Source organism: Cydia amplana, chromosome 9 (assembly GCF_948474715.1).
Source record: "Cydia amplana chromosome 9, ilCydAmpl1.1, whole genome shotgun sequence".
NCBI lineage: Eukaryota > Metazoa > Arthropoda > Insecta > Lepidoptera > Tortricidae > Cydia > Cydia amplana.
In genome coordinates, this window is record NC_086077.1 from 42,782 (window position 1) to 64,401 (window position 21,620).

The window sequence follows — 21,620 nt, forward strand, 5'->3', positions numbered from 1 at the left end:
TCTCTCTAAAGGTGTGTGTGTGCAGGGAGCGGTGGCGGGGCGGTGGCGCGCGCGGCGCGCATGGCGGCGCGCGTGCTGCTCGCGCTGGCGCTCGTGGCGCCGCGCCGCGCTGCGCACGCGCCGTGCGCCGCCGCGCCGCTCTGTCTGTGCGCCGACGACCGCTTCACCTGCGACGCTGTACAGTTCCACCGGTTCCCCAACACAGGTACAGTCAGAATTTGAGGTCTCAGGAAATTTATCTATAATCTGGCAAGCCAGCTTTGTCAGTAGAAAACGGCGGTAAATTTAAAAAATGTAGGGGTTCTCATAATACAGAATCATTACTGCAGCCCATAGACATAATGCTGCAGCCTGCAGGCAGGCGTGTCTCACTCCGCGATTTCGTCGCTTTGCTACAGGTAGCTAAAAGTACATCCGTTCGGCCCCAATTTTGGGGAAAGCCATAAGCCGCGCGTGGCGCTGTCGCCACCTAGCGGCCATATCTGTGCTGATCGTAACAGACGCGTTTTGTTAGAGAGTGAGTCTTCTGTACTTAGTACTATTATTTATTCTGTGCTGCAGGGAGCATTCCCTAGCGTGAATCTAGCGAGCGTGTTGCAGAGGCTGGCGTGCGGCACGTGTCGGTGTGGGGCGCGCGGCTCGGCGCGCTGGACGACGCGGCGCTGGACGCGCGCGCGCTGCACACCCTCGTGCTCGTCGCGTGCCGGCTGGGCGTGCTGCAGCCTGCCGCGCTCGCGTTGGTACCCTTCTCTCACTCATTTCACATACCTAACTACAAAAAAAACATATTATTTCTTCCTTCATCCTAAAATCTCGCAGTTCCGGCTCGAAGGACCAATGTTTAACTCTTCTGTCCGTTATTTTAACAACCGTAATTGCATTCAGCCAGGGTGAGGGGTGCTTACTTTCTACACTGCACTAGACAACTATAGGTACATATAAACACGTGGAAAGGAACATGTTTTGTGATAAGTATACAAATAGTCAAATACTCTCTCGATCAAAACCCGTTACCTCCAGCTTCGTAGGAAGGGTCAGTATGGATCTATGGATTGAGTTTCTTATAGTATTATTTCCACCTTATATGGTTAGCGCGGTTTGAAGAACATGGTGTTTTATTTTGCGTCTTGGACAGGTCGATGCGAGAAACGCTGGCATCCTTAGATCTGGGCCACAACGAGCTCACGGAGGTGCCCCACGAGGCGCTCCGGGACCTGAAGGTGCTCAACTGGATTAATTTGCAACAGTGAGTCCTGTCCCCAAAACATTTTTTAATTTACTCTTGACTGACAGTTCTCCTAAATCAAAATGTAGTGATACTCATTGTTACTGATGGGGATCAGTAGGTAATTTAATAGATACGTATCACCAGTTATTTGTTTCAGTAACTTTATAAGCGACCTGGACGGTGTAAAATGGGGTGGGCTGACGGAGACGCTGACCAGCCTGTCTCTGAGCAACAACCGTCTGACTTGGCTGAGCGCCGGCTCGCTGAGGCCGCTTCGCGCTCTCACAACGCTAGAACTAGACGGAAATAGGATCCAAGCGGTGGATGCCGGCGCGTTACCACGAGCCCTTGTCACCCTGCGTCTGTCTGACAACTTGCTGCGCGAGCCACCAACGCTGGCCGCGCTCCCTCGCCTCCAGCACCTCGCGCTCCGCGACAACCTCGTACATACCTCCAATGAACTGAAAACCGGTGTGCAAGTACACACACACTTGCACACCCTCGACCTCACCCACAATTATCTAGATGATGACTTTACCTTGGAGCTAGGTGTAAGGTTACAGCCAAGGACCGGAAAACCCCTCTTTACGCTTAATCCTATCCATTCGGTAACCCAATCAATTCGGTTACCTTATCATTCGGTAACCCTATCATACTGTTACCTGATTGTAACGGTAAGCTTATTGAAACGGTAACCTTAACCGTTAACCGAGTTAATCTCAAAACCCCATCGCGTTAGGGTTTTTGTTAGGGGTTTTTAACCGGTTTTTATTCAGTTATGGTAACCTTTATTATCGGTTGCTTATTGGTTTGCTACATTCGTATTTAGTGATGTGCCGTCAGTCAAATACTAAGAAAAATTGTTAATAATAAATTAACTACATATTTTATAATAGTTTATTTTGTTATTTTTGTCAATTTTCTTAATTTTGCTTATTTTAATGTTTTTGTTTATTTTACTTATTTTGTTTATTTTTTTATTTTGTTTATTTTACTTATTTCATTTATTTTATTTGTTATTAATTTTGTTAATTTTATTAATTTTATTTATTGTATTTATTGTATATATTGTATTTATTGTATTAATTTTAGTTTATTTACTTTATTTATTTTATTTATTTTATTTACTTTATTTACTTTATTTACTTTATATACTTTATTTACTTTATTTACTTTATTTACTTTATTTACTTTATTTACTTTATTTACTTTATTTACTTTATTTACTTTATTTACTTTATTTACTTTATTTACTTTATTTACTTTATTTACTTTATTTACTTTATTTACTTTATTTACTTTATTTACTTTATTTACTTTATTTACTTTATTTACTTTATTTACTTTATTTACTTTATTTACTTTATTTACTTTATTTACTTTATTTACTTTATTTACTTTATTTACTTTATTTACTTTATTTACTTTATTTACTTTATTTACTTTATTTATTTTATTTATTTTATTTATTTTATTTATTTTATTTATTTTATTTATTTTATTTATTTTATTTATTTTATTTATTTTATTTATTTTATTTATTTTATTTATTTTATTTATTTTATTTGTTTTATTTGTTTTATTTGTTTTATTTGTTTTATTTGTTTTATTTGTTTTATTTGTTTTATTTGTTTTATTTGTTTTATTTGTTTTATTTGTTTTATTTGTTTTATTTGTTTTATTTGTTTTATTTGTTTTATTTGTTTTATTTGTTTTATTTGTTTTATTTGTTTTATTTGTTTTATTTGTTTTATTTGTTTTATTTATTTTATTTATTTTATTTATTTTATTTATTTTATTTATTTTATTTATTTTATTTATTTTATTTATTTTATTTATTTTATTTATTTTATTTATTTTATTTATTTTATTTATTTTATTTATTTTATTTATTTTATTTATTTTATTTATTTTATTTATTTTATTTATTTTATTTATTTTATTTATTTTATTTATTTTATTTATTTTATTTATTTTATTTATTTTATTTATTTTATTTATTTTATTTATTTTATTTATTTTATTTATTTTATTTATTTTATTTATTTTATTTATTTTATTTATTTTATTTATTTTATTTATTTTATTTATTTTATTTATTTTATTTATTTTTTAATTTTATTAATTTTGTTTATTAAACATAACCTAACCATTGTTCATTAATTTTTGTCATAAGCATTTATTTATTTAATTTTATTGTTAAACATTTTTTTACTCTATTAAACATTTAGAAGACCTGACGTATTTTCCTTTAGGTATATAGTTAAATGTTCCCAAGTTTTAATTCAGGCGTTCTGGGGTTTCTGGCTTATATTGATATAGCTTGCATTTTTATACTACATACATTACTACTTAATTCCTTTTACTCTTTCGGGTTTAAAAAAATCCCGTGAATTGGAGAAGAAAGTTTTGTTGGAATGTAAAAAGCATACTAAGTCTCAAGTCTCAGAGTTGGACTAAAAATAACTTGAATAAGAAGAAGAATAAGAACATACATTTTATTCTTATTCCAATCGATTTGAATAAGAATAATTCTTACACTCGTTATTTTAGAATAAAATAAAAGTTAATAAATCATGTCACTTTTATTTTATTAAATGAAAAATAAAAAACGGAATATTTATTCCAGGTGTAGGATTATTCTAAATAACGTTTTATTCAATTAGAATGTTAACTATAGATAGATAGTAAAATGAATGTTCGGTATTAAAACCTTCTCCGTTTAGTTAAATTGATTTTATACATTTAAAACATTGACATATTAAAAGAGTGTGACTTTTCTATTTAGATTTCCACCAAAAACATGTATTCTTTATTAATAAATAAGAAACAACGATGATACGTGTTTAAATATACAATACATAATCCACTTCAATTTCACCCCTCTTTTCAATGGTCGGATTGATTTGAATTTTTTTTTAGCGTAAAAGATTTTATTGTGATAGATAGGTACATTTTTTGAAGTCTTCGAAACGGTGATGATAATTTTATAATGAAGCTACATATAAAGTAAACTGCGAAATTATAATTATGATGGTTCAATGTATATTTCTTTGCGTATTAAGTATGTATGTATTTTGTTTATGATTCCTATCAGCCTTGAGGTCATACGTGTGCTATCTCTTTCACACCTACGGAAAGTGAATGAGATAGTAAATTACTGCAGGTAAGAAAAGAGTCCTACGCTTATCACTAGATTTGCAGAAAGTTGCAGGCGTGTTTCCACTTGAGACCGTCATTTATTACTCATTGGTAATAACAATAGGATTAAGTCGTGGCGTGGTGAATTCTTTGTCAGCATTTGCTAAACACGTGCGGCAAGCGTTGTGTCAAACGATATTAATATCTGTTAATTTCCGTCTAAATAATAAATGCAAATTTTAAATATCAGAAGAACTTTTAAAAACACCATAAGTCTTGGTAGTAACTCGGACACTGAAACCACATACTAAACATAATTCGAAAACAGAAAATAAACATGAGTATTTTCCCCATTTGTTCCTGCCCAACGTGACCGCCGCGATACATGAGGCGGGGACATATGGGAATGATTTAAATGAAGCGCCTATTCCCATCTGTGCCCGGCGGGGAGAAATAGGAATACACCATATCGAGCCATTCCTTATCCTACCTTTAAAAACATCTTTCTTAGGGTTCCGTACCCAAAGGGTATAAACGGGACCCTATTACTAAGACTCCGCTGTCCATCTGTCTGTCACCAGGCTGTATCTCATGAACCATGATAGCTAGGCAGTTGAAATTTTCACAAATAATGAATTTCTATTGTTGCTATTACAACAAATACTAAAAACAGCATATAATAAATATCTAAGTGGGGCTCCCATACAACAAACGTTATTTTTTTGTTGGTTTTTGCGTAATGGTGCGGAACCCTTCCTGCGCTAGTCAGACTCGCACATGGCCGGTTTTTTTTATTCATAGCAGCTGAATTGTACCTGATGATTTAGATCACATTAAAAGAAATACGGGTATCGTCCAATACCAAGACTATGCGGCAGTAAATTAAATTTGTAAGATTTTATTGCATAAAATCAGGTATAAATTAGACAAGAAACATAGTAGTTTCTTGTCTAATTTACTTCTATCTATACGTAACGCCTATACGGCACCCAGACTGCATGTTTAATCTAGGAATATTATTTAGAATATAAAATCATGATCTTGGGGCACGGCAGTGCCCCCGCCAAGTCGAGCGCGAAGCAAACACTGCCGTACCATCCTTTACTGGAACCATTTCGCCGCATTTTCAGGCCCCTATTTGAGAACCTCTGGATAAGACCAGAACGCAGAAATTTTCGTCATCCAGTAAGTTATAATCACATACTTAAAATCCAATTTCAAGTCTGTAGGTCATTTAGTTCCGAAGTTAAGCGAAAGCAAAGTTTCGCATTTATGACACTCATTCACTCATGATCATCAGAATAGAACTAGTACTTCCCATAAACTCAGAGAGCTGAAATTTGGTACAGAGTTAGGGTTTAATGGCCACATAAAGGGTACACCTAAAAATATTGCAATATCACTCACGTTTTAAAGATCTAAGAACTGCATAAGTAAGTTTGTAATCCCATATAAATATATGATATTACAAATTTACTGTTGCAGTTCATAAATGAAGATATATTTAGTTATGATATGTGTATACATAGTATGGGTATGAGTACCCGAAAAGAAGGACTGCCTACAAAAAGAGATGAGATCCCTTAAAAAACATTACATGTAAAAAGGTGCAAGTCTCGCAACGCTTTTACTACAAAAAAGTTTTGAGATGTAATGTGAAACCAAGTCGGTTATTTCAATCAGTGCCAGGGGGTATTAAAACCGTATCAATAAGATATCTTTAATTTGTAATACATATAATGACTTGGCAATCGCACATAATGCTTTACTCGTACCGTACTCGTAAATATGTGTAATGCTCAAACTGCAATTAGCGCTAGCGTTATGTTCAATTAGAATTATTTTAATAGGTGACGATGATCCTTTTGCCATTATGCAGCCGTGCGATGGCCAAGTCATTATACGTATTACAAATTAAAGATATCATATTGATACGGTTTTAACACCCCCTGGCACTGATTAAAATAACCGACTTGGTTTCACATTACGTCTCAAAACTTTTTTGTAGTAAAAGCGTTGCGAGACTTGCACCTTTTTACATGTAATGTTTTTGATGGGATTACATTTATTTGATTAAGAATTATTCTTATTCAATTTTTTCACATACTAATTATTTCCGATCAAATTTATTTAAATACTTTTGACGGGAATAAAATCAACATGATTTTATTCTTAGGAATTCTTATTTAAATAATGATTTTATTCTTGAATGACCAACACTGCTTACTAAGTATGTATGTATCTATTTAATTTAAACAAAACTATTTCACCTAGCAATGTTATAGATACCCAATAAATATAATGAATTCTGGTATTAATGAAAGATTTGAAGTATTAAAATAAGTTTATTTATCACTGCTATAGATATATATTTTCTGATCGCTGCATTAAGCGGTACAAGGTAAATTACGGCTTTTAGCTCATACAAACTCACCGCATATGAAAACATTTTAAACTAAAGTCTATTTTTTTATTCGGTAGACTAAAATGACATTTCATAGTATGAATGAACATCATGTGTCATTTCATTTCATACTGTGAAATGTCATTTTAGTCTACCGGATAAAGAATAGACTTTAATTGCTTATTATAAAATAAGCTCGTAATAACTAGTACATATGTCATTTGTTAACAATGGTAAAATATCTACCACAATCCACTAGCGCATGTATCTTTATCACAAAGTGATTTTTTTTAATCACTCTATCTCTATTCTCTGGAATCTAAAGATAAATTATACCTAACTATGTACCAGTAAAATTACTAGTTAGGTAAAAATTTTTCTTTAAATCAGTCTTTAATCTGTAGGTACATACCAAGTGTGAACCCGAAAATAAAAATAATAATCTAAGTAGCATAAAATATAACTATGTAAATAATAGCAGATATTACTAGGATAGGATGTTGTTTACTTGCAACCCCTTTTCTAAACATTTCTAAACTAGAATTGCTCCGAAACACAACAATAGGAACACACAGGTATAAAGATAAACAAAGGAATAACCACGCTGCCTGCGGCTGTCGCTCCAAAATAATACTGTAATCGCTCACTTATGTTTTCAACTTTAGCTTAAGGACTCAAAGTGCAATATTGTTTGAATTGACAATAAGCGAAGTTACCGGCAAAAAAACTTGTTTGTGCTGGAGGCTTCATAGACCGCCCATGCCAACCACGGTTATTCAATAATGAGTTGAATTTAAGTCTGCGTAAAGATTACAATCGTTTGAACTGGTTCAAAACCTTATTATGAGGTAACAGAATCGACTGGGTTTTTATTTCGGTTACCGGTAACAGGGGTTAACTCGATCTGATACGGTTACCGAATCAAAGTGTTACCTTATCAGACGGTTACCGTTATGGTAGGGGTTTTTATAACCACTTCTAAAATAACCCTATGAAAAACCCCGGTTAAGGTAACCGGTTCCGGTCCCTGGTTACAGCTAAGGAACTTGCTGCTGGACTTGAATGACTTCACGACGTTGCCGGCGTTTGTGATGGACTGCGGACGTTTGGAGAAGCTATCTGTATCGCATAACCGACTTGCAGCTGTACCAGAGACACTTAATTTACTTGCGAGTGATCTGCGTCAGTTAGATTTAGATTACAATGAGCTGGTTGCGTTGCCATTAGAAATTAATGAGCTAATGAGACTACGGAGACTATCAGCCGCATACAACCGGCTGCGGGCGGTGTCGTCGCTGCCACCGCGACTCTACGCGCTGTCGCTGGCCGGAAATGACTTAGCGAATTTTCCAGAAGGCCTGACTAATTTAGAAGCGGGGACGTTGACACACTTGGATCTCGGTTACAACCGCATCGCGCATGTGGGTGTAAGCACGTTCGGCGCATGGGCAACAGGTCTGGATACACTGAGTTTACGCGGCAATAGGTTATCAGCGCTGTTGCCAGGCGCCTTTCCACTGCTGCCATTGCGTGAACTAGCGCTCAGCTTCAACGAGCTGTATTCTCTGTCACCAGAAGCGTTGTCTCCGTTGCATGCGTTATCCGTGCTGGAGTTGTCGGGCGCCCTGGCGGGAGGATCCATGCCGCGCGCGCCGGCCGCCGCCTGGCTCGCGCTCGACAACAACGACATCCGCCGTGTGTCAGCCGCCGACCTGCGCGCGCACCCGTTCCTCGAGCATCTGAACCTTGACTTCAACAAGATAGTGGAATTCCCGAGCGACTGTAATGGCTGGGGCAGCGCTTCGTTTAAACTGAGGGAGCTGAGACTAGCCTACAATCATATCAGCATCATCAACGGGGAGTTTCTGACGACGCTATCAGAATTACAAAGTATGGATTTGTCTTATAACCGCATGGTGAACGTGAGCGAACGGACTTTTGCACATCTAAATAATCTAGTGTTTGTAGGCTTAGCGGGGAACGACATAGAGTGTATTGCGGCGGGTGCATTCCGCGCGCTTCCTCGGTTGCAAGCCCTGGAACTGCAGTACAATCACCTGGAGCGTTTCGCCACCGACGTTTTCGAGCATGTTGCCAGTGATGAGCCTAACTTGTCTGTAAACGCGAGCCACAATCGGATTTCGGTGCTAGCGGGAGGAGGTACCGCACCTATTAGCGTGATAGATCTATCGCACAACGCGCTAGAAATTCTCCCTGCTGTATTTTTTGAAGGCGTGGCGCCATATCTGCGGCGCCTGCTATTAGCGCACAACCGAGTAGTGGTGTTAGATACGTTAGGTGCCCTGCCGCGGCTGGCCGTGCTTAGCCTGCGCGAGAACGCGCTGGAGACGGTGCGGCGGCGGGCACTCGCGTCCACGCCTGCATTGGAAGAACTCGACCTGACGCGCAACCGGCTGGCTATCCTACAACCTGAACAGTTCCGAGCGTTACGGCGTCTACGTGTACTGCGTCTAGCCATGAACCAGTTACGGGGGGTTCCACCGGGTGCATTCGCGGGGACGCTTCTGGAAGCGCTTGATTTACGCGACAATCGGTTAAGCAGTCCACCGGCCGCCGCGATCGGCGCGGTGGGCTTCACGTTGCGGCGGCTGGAGCTCGGCGGGAACGAACTGGCGCGGTTAGACGCAGCCGCACTCGCGAGCGCCGGCTTCCTGCGTGAGCTAGGCCTGGCGCGCGCATCCTTACGCGTGCTGCCCGACGCGGCGTTCGCCGGCCTTGGAAGATTACGGCGTCTGGATTTATCACACAACCTGCTAGTCACTAATTATCGGGAGCTGCTGCATCCCGTGCCGCGGCTGCAGCGGCTGGCACTCGCGGGCGCGGGGCTGCGCGCGGTGCCGGCGCTGCCGCTGCCGGCGCTGCACGAGCTCGACCTGAGCGGGAACGCCATCGCCGCTTGCCGCGAGGAAGACTTGCGTGCGCTACCTGAACTACGGGCGCTGAACCTGTCCAACAACCGTTTAACGATACTACAGAGTGGCGCGTGGGCGATGATGCCTAGATTGGCGGTGCTGGATGTGTCGCACAACCCGCTGACGTCAATGGCCGGCCTGGACGGCATGGGACGGTTGCTCCGTTTACGTATACAAGGCCTCCGCGTGTCAGAGCTCGAGCGGCACGCGTTACGCTCGCTGCTATCTCTGCGTGAACTCGAGCTGGATGTCGGGCGGTCGTCGGTCGGTGCAGCGTTGTCTGGTGTGCCTCAGGTTCAAGCGTTGATACTGCACGTCCGTGTGGACGTGTTAGATGGACAGTTGGTAGGAGTTGATGCGCGTAAGCTGCGCGCTTTTGAGTTGAGCGGGAGCGTGCGCTTGTTGTCGGCGCGTGCACTGGCTCCGTTGGCGCGCGCGCGGTCGCTGGCGCTGCGGATGCGCGGGTCGCGCGTGGGCGCGCTGCCGGCGCTGGCGGCGCTGGCGCGCGTGCCGGCGCTGGGGCTTGAGCTGGCCGGCAACGCGCTGGCCGCGCTCGCGCCCGCCGCGCTCTACCCCAACCTCACCGGCTGGAACACGCGCGCCACCAAGCTGCTATCGGGTGAGTGAGCATTTACATAACATAAGAACGTAATAAAAATAAATAAGTATCAGAGAAACTTTATTCCCATTTAGCGCTGGCGGTACACCGCGAAATTCAGTAAAATGTCGCAAATTATGTTAAAGGACATTTGAAACAATTTGACCCGAAGCACCAACAATTAAAAAAGCGGCCAAGTGCGAGTCGGACTCGTCCATGAAGGGTTCCGTATTTAGGGGATTTATGACGTATTAAAAAAAAGCGGTCAAGTGCGAGTCGGACTCGCCCATGAAGGGTTCCGTATTTAGGCGATTTATGACGTATTAACCCGTGGAGCGCCCTAACAAGACACGTGTGCTAGTAACTAGTATAGGAGTTCCATACTACGGTAATTCTGGGGCGCTCCAGTACCCCACACGTATGGGTTTGATGAAAAAAAAAATTTTTGAGTTTCAGTTCTAAGTATGGGGAACCCCCAAAATTTATTGTTTTTAGGGTTCCGTACCCAAAGGGTAAAAACGGGACCCTATTACTAAGACTCCGCTGTCCGTCCGTCCGTCCGTCCGTCCGTCCGTCCGTCCGTCCGTCTGTCACCAGGCTGTATCTCACGAACCGTGGTAGCTAGACAGTTGAAATTTTCACAGATGATGTATTTCTGTTGCCGCTATAACAACAAATACTAAAAACAGAATAAAATAAAGATTTAAGTGGGGCTCCCATACAACAAACGTGATTTTTGACCGAAGTTAAGCAACGTCGGGCGGGGTCAGTACTTAGATGGGTGACCGTTTTTTTTTGCTTGTTTTGCTCTATTTTTTGTTGATGGTGCGGAACCCTCCGTGCGTGAGTCCGACTCGCACTTGGCCGGTTTTTTTTTCTATTTTTGTGTGAAAATCTTAATGCGGTTCACAGAATACATCTACTTACCAAGTTTCAACAGTATAATTCTTATAGTTTCGGAGAAAAGTAGCTGTGACATACGGACGGACAGACAGACATGACGAATCTATAAGGGTTCCGTTTTTTTTTTTGCCATTTGGCAAACCCGTAAAACCCTCCGTAGAACCCTAAAAAACGAGAGGAGTTATTTATGACGTCATGTTTTTTTGTATGGAATTAAAAAAAAAATTGTTTAGAAACCTATCGTGTGTGGTATTAAACGAAAGGGCTTTCTGAGCCGATTCCAAAAATATATCACATCATTAAATTTCAGTCGTTTTTAGGGTTCCGTAGCCAAATGGCAAAAAACGGAACCCTTATAGATTCGTCATGTCTGTCTGTCTGTCTGTCTGTCTGTCCGTCTGTCTGTCCGTCCGTATGTCACAGCCACTTTTCTCCGAAACTATAAGAACTATACTGTTGAAACTTGGTAAGTGGATGTATTCTGTGAACCGCATTAAGATTTTTACACAAAAATAGAAAAAAAACAATAAATTTTTGGGGTTCCCCATACTTCGAACTGAAACTCAAAAATTTTTTTTTCATCAAACCTATACGTGTGGGGTATCTATGGATAGGTCTTCAAAAATGATATTGAGGTTTCTAATATCATTTTTTTCTAAACTGAATAGTTTGCGCGAGAGACACTTCCAAAGTGGTAAAATGTGTGTGTCCCCCCCTGTAACTTCTAAAATAAGAGAATGATAAAACTAAAAAAAATATATGATGTACATTACCATGTAAACTTTCACCGAAAATTGGTTTGAACGAGATCTAGTAAGTAGTTTTTTTTTATACGTCATAAATCGCCTAAATACGGAACCCTTCATGGGCGAGTCCGACTCGCACTTGGCCGCTTTTTTTATTATTATTATAGAATTAATTTTCAAAACATACCAAGTTTGGGCTTCTCCAGATACCTACAATACCGTTCAATATTTTTTTGTAAAATATACCCTAAATTATACCTAATATCCTCGTAATAAAGCAATTTTCAAAATATATACCTACGTTGATTTTTTTTTTTAATTTTAAATTTTACAGTGTGATCTATGAATCTCTCAATTAAATATTTAAAAAGAAAGCATAAGATTAATATATGTCGGTTTTCGGACGGAATCTATAAGTCGTAGTAAAAATTGTCTGTGTAAGAATTAACTGAAAAAACTCATCTTTAACGCCCCCCCTTTCGCCGAGTTTTCCGCCCCCCACTCATCAGAACTTTTTCTTACTTAAAGCTTAGATATTACCAAAGGAACATGTAAACCAAGTTTCAGTACTCTTATTTTATACCCGAATGACATTATATAGTCTGTGCGGAAAGAGAAGAGTCGTGAAGTGTATGGGGCCCAAGACATTCCACGACTCTTCTCTTTCCGTACAGACTATACCTACTCGTATTGAGTAATTCGGCAGGGGTAAAATTGCACTTTAAAAAAATACTAAATGTAAATATTTTCAAAATTGCTTTATTAGGATTAGATACGAGGATATAAGGTATTATTTGAGGTATATTTTACAAAACATTTTTTAACGGTATTGTACATATCTAGAGGAGCCCAAACTTGGCATGTTTTGAAAATTATTTTTGTAGGAGTGGTTTTCTCCAAGAGGTGGGGCGTGCCGGATGAAGGCGAAATCAAAGGCGTTTTTACGATGGCAGGAGTCTATTCCAGTCGGCGCTAATTACAACTACACTAATAATGACTAAACTAACGTATCTCCTAAGGCCGAACAGCGTCCAATAAGTACAACTGCCGAGCACTAAGGAAACGCGGGATACTTTAATTAGGTTTTACTACTAATAGTCAAGATGGCCCACTAAGGTCCAAATGGTACGCAGAGTGTTCGCAGTCTCGACTCCTAACTAATAAAATTCTCAACAATTACAAAATTCGGTGCATCGGGTCCTTATTCTAGGAAAAATCTTAACACCGCCATGTAGGATGGCTATGCGCACTGTACAGTGACATCTAGTGACTGATTTGGTAACCAGTTCAGTTCTACGAACATGCGCGTTGTTTTTATATGTTAAACTATTTGGATACATTCGCTATATTTTTAAGAACATGTTACATGATGTTCTGTATTTTTTACAGGTTTCAGAAACGAAATATCATAGGCCTACTAACACCATCTCTGTGTGTATAGGAGAACTATATATGTATGAGTTGTCAAGATTACATTAATCTATATCTATACATTTGCTACGTTTTAGTAAAAATACAGGTGTTACGAAATGCTTGAAGTCATAATTTTAAGACTCCAGGAACACTAGGATTAAGATCAAACATTGGGTATTAGTAACGCCATCTTTTGTAGGCACCGTGAACTATGGTTTGCATAGGAACTGAAGGCTAACTAATTTACATTAATCTTACTTTGCACATTCGTTATATGTACTCAAAAATCTAGGCAACACTTAACACAGGTTACGCAAGGTTTTGGATTTTTAAAACTACGGGAAGGATCAAATATCGCTAATGTTTACGTCGAAATCGAGGACTACTAACACCATCTAGTAAGAGATCATACGAACTAAACATAGCGTATTAATGTATTTGGGAAAGTTCGCGTTACATTTTTATAATAATTAGAAAAAATTACTGAAATGTAATGATGTGATATATTTTTGGACTCGGCTCAGAAAGCCCTTTCGTCTAATACCACATACAATAGGTTTCTAAATAAAATGTTTTTTTATTATATATGTCGGAGCGAGACACCAGAAAGACGTATTGCAGCATTACAGTTCATAGTTAGACGCCTGTATAAAATCGATTAGCAATGTTTGGCGTATTGTTGAACTAAAATGACAGGTAGAAGGCTTTGGAACGTCAAGATGTGTACCTATCTTGAGTGAACGTAGGCACGGGCAGGCATTTTTGTCGTTATGTTGGTAGACTGGTCAGGCAGGTTTACCAACTTGAATTGGAGGCGGGAGCGGTTGGCTCCGCCGCTGGAACTGGCTTCCTTCTTCTTGATCGGACCGCGCTAGAGATCGGACGTTAGCCAAGCTCGTGCCTAATTCGCTGCGTTCCTGAAGGCTTACACCTGAAGGATTATTCTGAAAGCTTATAGATTCTCACGTTCTTTAACCGTTTAGCTAAGTGTTTTATTCCAAGTGTTATTTTGATTTCTTATGTGCCATTAGAAGCTTACTTTTGTAAAATAAAGATTTGAACGGTTTCATGTGATCTTTTTATTTTGATTCAAATAATTTTGGAATAGTGATTGGTTGTTTTGATTATTTAGTACTGAAATATAGTAGGCACTAGTATGGTTAACGAATCTGGATGTTTATTTCATGCGTTGGTAGCATACCTACTATTTTGGCTGTGAAGTAATACATCTAGGTACTACCCCCACGCGCCCACCGCCATTAGGACCATCCGTCGCCGACATCAGCAAGTGGGATAGATGCGGAGTTTCATGTATTGCTTACACAGCCACCTGGGAGCGTGGTGTATTTCTGGTGACCTACATTCCATAATCTGGACACTTTGTAATGGTAAGCTCACGTGTCTAACCTTGATTGAATGGTGAGTGTAATTCATTGTTATTTGGTGAGAATTATTGTGAAATTGTGAATTATGATTGAGGCAGTCGAGCATAGCGGTCGTTACGTGACGTCATCTCTGGTATCGCCGCGTTTCTTTACAATTAATTTTTGTAATCCATTTAGATCGAGGCGATCTCGAGTTATTTTGATTTGAAATCCATACTGTTAATTAAAACCAAGTATTAGCTTTCACGACGTGATATTATTTCATCGCTCACTTGTGAATCTACCCTCATTAATTGATTTGAAAATACAATTAATTTTTAAAATCCGTTGAAATCTAAGTGATCTTAAGTTATTTTGATGTGAAATCCATATTGTTAATTAAAATCAAATATTGGCTGTCGCGACGTGATATTATTTCATCGCTCACTTGTGAATCTACCCTCAATAATTGATTTGAAAATACAATTAATTTTTAAAATCCGTTGAAATCTAAGTGATCTTAAGTTATTTTGATGTGAAATCCATATTGTTAATTAAAATCAAATATTGGCTGTCGCGACGTGATATTATTTCATCGCTCACTTGTGCATCTACCCTCAAAAAATATTTTTTTTCATAAAAATACAATGCACCGTTAGAAATTGATCCTGCTGATTTGCCAATGCAAGCATTATGTAATCTTTACCCTGTAATGTTTAGTAATTAATAAAATTGCGACAAATTATTGCTCGTAATGCCGTGATAGATCACAAATCGTGTATACTATGGAAACATGAGCTACGCATATGAAAATTAATGTTACAGTGTCCTGCAGCCGGAGCCGAGCGAGCTTGCGGACGCCATTGCGCCCGTGATACAGAGGCGGCTGTGCAGTATCTTCTGTGCTGGAGATTTGGAAATAAAAGGACAGGTTTCGTTCTAATTGTTTATTAGTGAATTTTATTTTGAGTGTAATGGCGAAGCATAACAGTCGAACGTAACTAATAAGCTGTCACTTTTCGTATTGGCCCATTTTACCGTGTTACTTATTTTTGGAACACGTGTTTTTTTGTTCATAGAATGAAAGAAAACGCACTCATTGAAGTTTAAATTTTATTCTGAGATTTTTGAAGCCCCGTATACATTGAAAACATGTTTTTTTTGTGTCTGCCACCTTGCATTTCATAAACCTTTTGAGTTTAGCCTGCATACATGATAAACCTGATACCGTGCAAATGATGATTTCAGTAACAGCCAGCTATGTTGAACCACATCGTGTCTCTCGCAATCTGCCGCAGCAACGGCAACGGCAAGCGGAAAGGATCAGCCTCCGTGCTTGGGTTGGACCTCACCACCACCACCTTTGACTTGGTCGCGTGCATCATACTTTATTAAGCTGGTGAGCAGTTCCCATTTCGTTGGGATTATTTTGAGATGTTTTACTTCTGCATAGAAGTCTTGAGCGAGTTTCTGTTGTTAAAGCTAAAGAAGAAAGCTATCTTTAGTGATTTTGATCAGTAATGTTCAGTTTCAGTTGATTAGTTGACGCTGATAGTACCAATGGTTCTGAGTAACATGATTTAAAGACCTGTTTTTATTTTCTTTTTTTTTGGAATTCACTGTTAACATTGTTTTGCTTTCGACGGACTGAAAGCTTGTACTTTCGTAGGACTGAAATTATGCCCGATGGACTGGGCACTACTGTTTTGCTTTCAATAGACTGAAGGCGCGCCCGATGGACTGGGCAATACTGTCATGCTTTCGATGGACTGAAGGCATGCCCGATGGACTGGGCAATACTGTTTTGCTTTCGATGGACTGAAAGTACGCCCGATGGACTGGGCACTAGTGTTTTGCTTTCGATGGACTGGGTATTGTTTAGTGACCGCATCAGAAGTGCCGGAGCATGTAAGAGGTGCACGTGGTCTGCTTTTTATGTGCAGAATGCTCTTTGCGAGGAGTAGCACTTACGCGGCTGAGATGGTTACTTCTGACGAGGGTCTGGTATCTGCCGAAGGACTGGCAATGCACCGAAGGACTGGTGTTGTTTTGTTAAAAATGAATTCCCGTTTATGTACTGTGTTCATATGACTAAAATTGGAACTATCAATTCAGAATGTTATTTATTTTAAGATGTCTTACAAAAATTTAGATCACATATGACCAATTTTTTTTTTAATGACAGATAATTTCCCCGTAAATTGATATTGACGACAATAGTAGTGATACTGCCGAGCAATGAATTAGAGCTGTTGTTATTTGTGTTTTTGATGTTTGGGATTGTTCTGTTTTCACATAAATTTGAAAGTATCCGCCAGTTGGAGGCGATGATTATTGGTGTGTATCCGTTAGATAGCGGCGATGATTACTGATGATTATTTTTATTTAGTCGTTGCTCGATGGACTATTTTTTGACTAGAGAATTGAGTATTGTTAAAGTAATTTTGAACAATTATTTTTTCTGGTTTGATTGATAACAAAGTTTGATTTTAATAGTAATTTGAGTGAGACCCAAATTGTTGGTCAGGAATGACCGAGCGATGAGATACTGTGCTGTATGTTTTGTTTCAGTATCAAATGCATACACCCACACACGAGGACGTGTGTAACGCAGGACGGCCGTGTCGGAGCGAGACACCAGAAAGACGTATTGCAGCATTACAGTTCATAGTTAGACGCCTGTATAAAATCGATTAGCAATGTTTGGCGTATTGTTGAACTAAAATGACAGGTAGAAGGCTTTGGAACGTCAAGATGTGTACCTATCTTGAGTGAACGTAGGCACGGGCAGGCATTTTTGTCGTTATGTTGGTAGACTGGTCAGGCAGGTTTACCAACTTGAATTGGAGGCGGGAGCGGTTGGCTCCGCCGCTGGAACTGGCTTCCTTCTTCTTGATCGGACCGCGCTAGAGATCGGACGTTAGCCAAGCTCGTGCCTAATTCGCTGCGTTCCTGAAGGCTTACACCTGAAGGATTATTCTGAAAGCTTATAGATTCTCACGTTCTTTAACCGTTTAGCTAAGTGTTTTATTCCAAGTGTTATTTTGATTTCTTATGTGCCATTAGAAGCTTACTTTTGTAAAATAAAGATTTGAACGGTTTCATGTGATCTTTTTATTTTGATTCAAATAATTTTGGAATAGTGATTGGTTGTTTTGATTATTTAGTACTGAAATATAGTAGGCACTAGTATGGTTAACGAATCTGGATGTTTATTTCATGCGTTGGTAGCATACCTACTATTTTGGCTGTGAAGTAATACATCTAGGTACTACCCCCACGCGCCCACCGCCATTAGGACCATCCGTCGCCGACATATACAAAAAAAAAGATGACGTCATAAATAACCCTCGTTATTTTTTAATTATTGGTGCTTCGGGTCAAATTGTTGCAAATATCCTAAAGATAAATCGTACTGATTTTCATACCTTTAACATCATTTGCAGCGTTTTTTGGCGAAACGCTAGCGCTAATTCCGTTTCTCCTTATATTAGTATTTGTAACGTTGAAAAAATTAGTAGTATAGAGTGAGTAAAATAGAGTCAATTATAGACATTCCAATTAGTAGTATTTCACTATTACTTGGAATATAATAATTAGCTCTCTTGTACTCACCTACAATTGACTGCAATCGACCAATCCTAAAAGGTAGGTACCTACCTAGGTACCGATTATACAGGCTGGATTTTCTTTTTGGGTCAGTGAGGGCAGCTACCAGATCCCGTGCTGCTACGAGAAAACGGCCTTAGAAGACCTTCCCTCGATTTCAAATTAATGAAGATTGGCTTTTACAGATTTTGAAAAAAACATACAGGGTGCGAGAAAAAGGTCATTTTTGATAAACTTTTTTTTTTGATGCCAATCGATCCCATTCCTATTGAGGATCAAAAGCTTGTATGGAAGCAAAAAAAAATTTCCGGCTAGAAAAGCCGCAAATCGAGGAAAACTTTTCCCATACAATTTGTATGAAAATGATAACTTTTATTTTTCACATGCTATTTTTGTATGCCAATCGATTTCATTCCTATCCAGTATCAATAGTTTCCTTGGGGTCAACTCATGGTAATGTACTAAAAAGCCACAAATTAAAAAAAACTTTTTCCGTACATTTACTATGGAGAAAACGAGAAATTTTATTCACGATTTTCTATCTCGCCCATCAGCCTTACAGCAATGTCTTCATACAGTATTATGATCCTTAAATGTAACAGGACTGATTGGGCAGATAGAAAAATGTAAATTAAATTTCACGTTTTCTCCATAGTAAATGTACGGAAAAAGTTTTTTTTTTAATTTGTGGCTTTTTAGTACATTACCGTGAGTTGACCCCAAGGAAACTATTGATACTGGATAGGAATGGAATCGATTGGCATACAAAAATAACATGTGAAAAATAAAAGTTTTCATTTTCATACAAATTGTATGGGAAAAGTTTTCCTCGATTTGTGGCTTTTCTAGCCGGAATATTTTTTTTGCTTCCATACAAGCTTTTGATCCTCAATAGGAATGGGATCGATTGGCATCAAAAAAAAAGTTTGTCAAAAATTACCCTTTTCTCGCACCCTGTATGTTTTTTCAAAGTCTGTAAAAGCCAATCTTCATTAATTTGAAATCGAGGGAAGGTCTTCTAAGACCGTTTTCTCGTAGCAGCACAGGATCTGGTAGCTGCCCTCACTGACCCAAAAAGAAAATCCACCCTGTATACCTATCGAGAATGATAATACGAGTGCGATCGAAAAAGTTTTAATTAACTTTTAAATACGAGTAATTAAGTAAATAGGTTATTTTAATGAGACTTAAATCGAAGCCCAAACTTGGTTTATTCAGTTTTGTAATTTTAACTCAACTATAAAGAAGTGAAAATCCGCCCCTCTCGGGTAATGGAACCTGTACAAAGGATTACAGGGGAGGGGATAGGGGAGAGGGCAGCGTAGGTAATTAATGGTCGGTAATGGCCGCCGATTTATCGTATTTCGCACTTAATCAGCACAAAACCATTATATCTTGTTTACCTAAAAGGGTAATTGGGGCGTTAGGCGTTTCTAAACTTTAATAAGGTTCAAGATCGTTTTACTTGACTAATGAGTACCAAAGGATTGAATGATTTTTAAAATCGGTTAGTAATATTTGAAGGGTCCACGGAAAGAGCATGTGTAGTCACATTTTTCGGAAAATGAGATTTTTATCTCAAAATGAAGAGCTCTTAATGAACTATTAGTTATATCTTTTGCTACCACTGTATAATAAATGTAACACAACTTTATTTTTACTTAAATAATACCTGGTCACGGAATTATACCATACGTTTTGACATTGTTCCAAATTTTAAAACCGCGATTACTCAAAATGTCGCTAGTGTGACTAGACATGTTCTTTCCGTGGACCCTTCATTTAGTCCCATAGTCCCTATATTTTTTATTTCATATTTAAATCGATGTCCCCGTTTTTAATGTCACAGTGTGATAATGGTTAGAAGTGAACTATTAACACCCGTTTAAAATCAAATGTACGGTGTAGGCGGGCTGGTGGTGCAGGAGGCGGGGCTGCGGTGCGGGTGCGGCGCGGCGTGGCTGGGCGCGTGGCTGCGGCGCTGGACGCGCGAGGTCGGCGGCGGCGCGCGCGCAGCCCTGCGCGCCGCGCGGCGGTCCGAGTGCGCGGCGCGGGACGGCGCGCGCGCGCTGCTGCAGCTGGAGGTGAGGGGCGTGTTTGGGCCGCGGCCGTTGGGCATACCTACATTTAAAAAAACCGGCCAAGTGCGAGTCGGATTCACGCACGGAGGGTTCCGCACCATCAACAAAAAAATAGAGCAAAAAAATCGTGTTTGTTTGTATGGGAGCCCCCCTTAAATATTTATTTTATTTTATAGTATTTGTTGTTGCGGTGCCTCCCAGCACAGGTTATTTTGTGAATAACTTACAGGGAGACACCGGCCATTGTTAAAAATATGTAATGGTTTTTAATGAAATAAAGAATTTTATATTTGTAGTTGTATTTTGTATTTGTTATAGCGGCAACAGAGATAGGTACATCATTTGTGAAAATTTCAACTGTCTATAGCTATCGCGGTTCATGAGATACAGCCCGGCGACAGACGGACGGACGGACGGACAGCGAAGTCTTAGTAATAGGGTCCCGTTTTTTACCCTTTGGGTACGGAACCCTACAAATGATATAAATATCTAAAACTGTTAAATGTGCTTTTGTGTTAGGTGGATGCTGCAGCATGCCGCGCACGCGCATTGTCCGCTCGCGCGACCACAGCGCGCGCCCCCGCGCTCGCCGCGCTAGCTGCACTCGCACTGCGAGCATCACAGCGTAGCCAGTGATCTTCACCAACTGATGGAATTCACCTGCAATGTAAGAGGCCGTATTCCTTTGAAAATAACTGTTCGGCTACTTTCATTTCATCATAATCAATTTGGAGAAAGAAATGGTTATTATAATATGTGTGATGTAATTAAATACATATTTCTTTGTTTTAACTGTTTCGTTCTCTGCGTGCAATCTCCAATGTTTATACATCATATAATGTAAGTATGTATAAGCTTGTGTCTCGAAAAAGCTGCTGTTTGTCCCTGTTTACAGAAAGAAAGCAATAACCGTGTTGTGACAATGGTCGACAGCGTGTAAAACGGTCATTCAATATTAATATGAATGTTGTGTGCGGGTGTGAGGTTCAGTGAAGTGATATTAAATACGAAAAATAAACTGTGTCTATCCAGCGAGCGGTCCGCAAAAGTGAAGTCCTTGATAAACATTTTATTACCTATGGGAGATTTTGTATATGTTTAATAGTTTCGAATTCCCTTTAGTGATTTTTAGAATAATTTAGTAAACTAACTTTCAATATTTAATATAGGTATAAATTAATTAACATAGAAATCTTTTGT

General features: G+C 39.1%; 1 protein-coding gene across 1 annotated transcript; it reads left to right on the plus strand.

The window, feature by feature from the left end:
- Positions 1–21,056, plus strand: LOC134650780 (chondroadherin-like protein). Its single transcript, XM_063505714.1, has 7 exons — positions 1–205; positions 601–736; positions 1,136–1,246; positions 1,386–1,785; positions 7,811–10,325; positions 20,248–20,423; positions 20,940–21,056. The coding sequence occupies exons 1-7, from the start codon at positions 61–63 to the stop codon at positions 21,054–21,056; spliced, it is 3,600 nt and encodes a 1,199-aa protein (XP_063361784.1). The 5' UTR covers positions 1–60.
- The last annotated feature ends 564 nt before the right edge of the window (positions 21,057–21,620 follow it).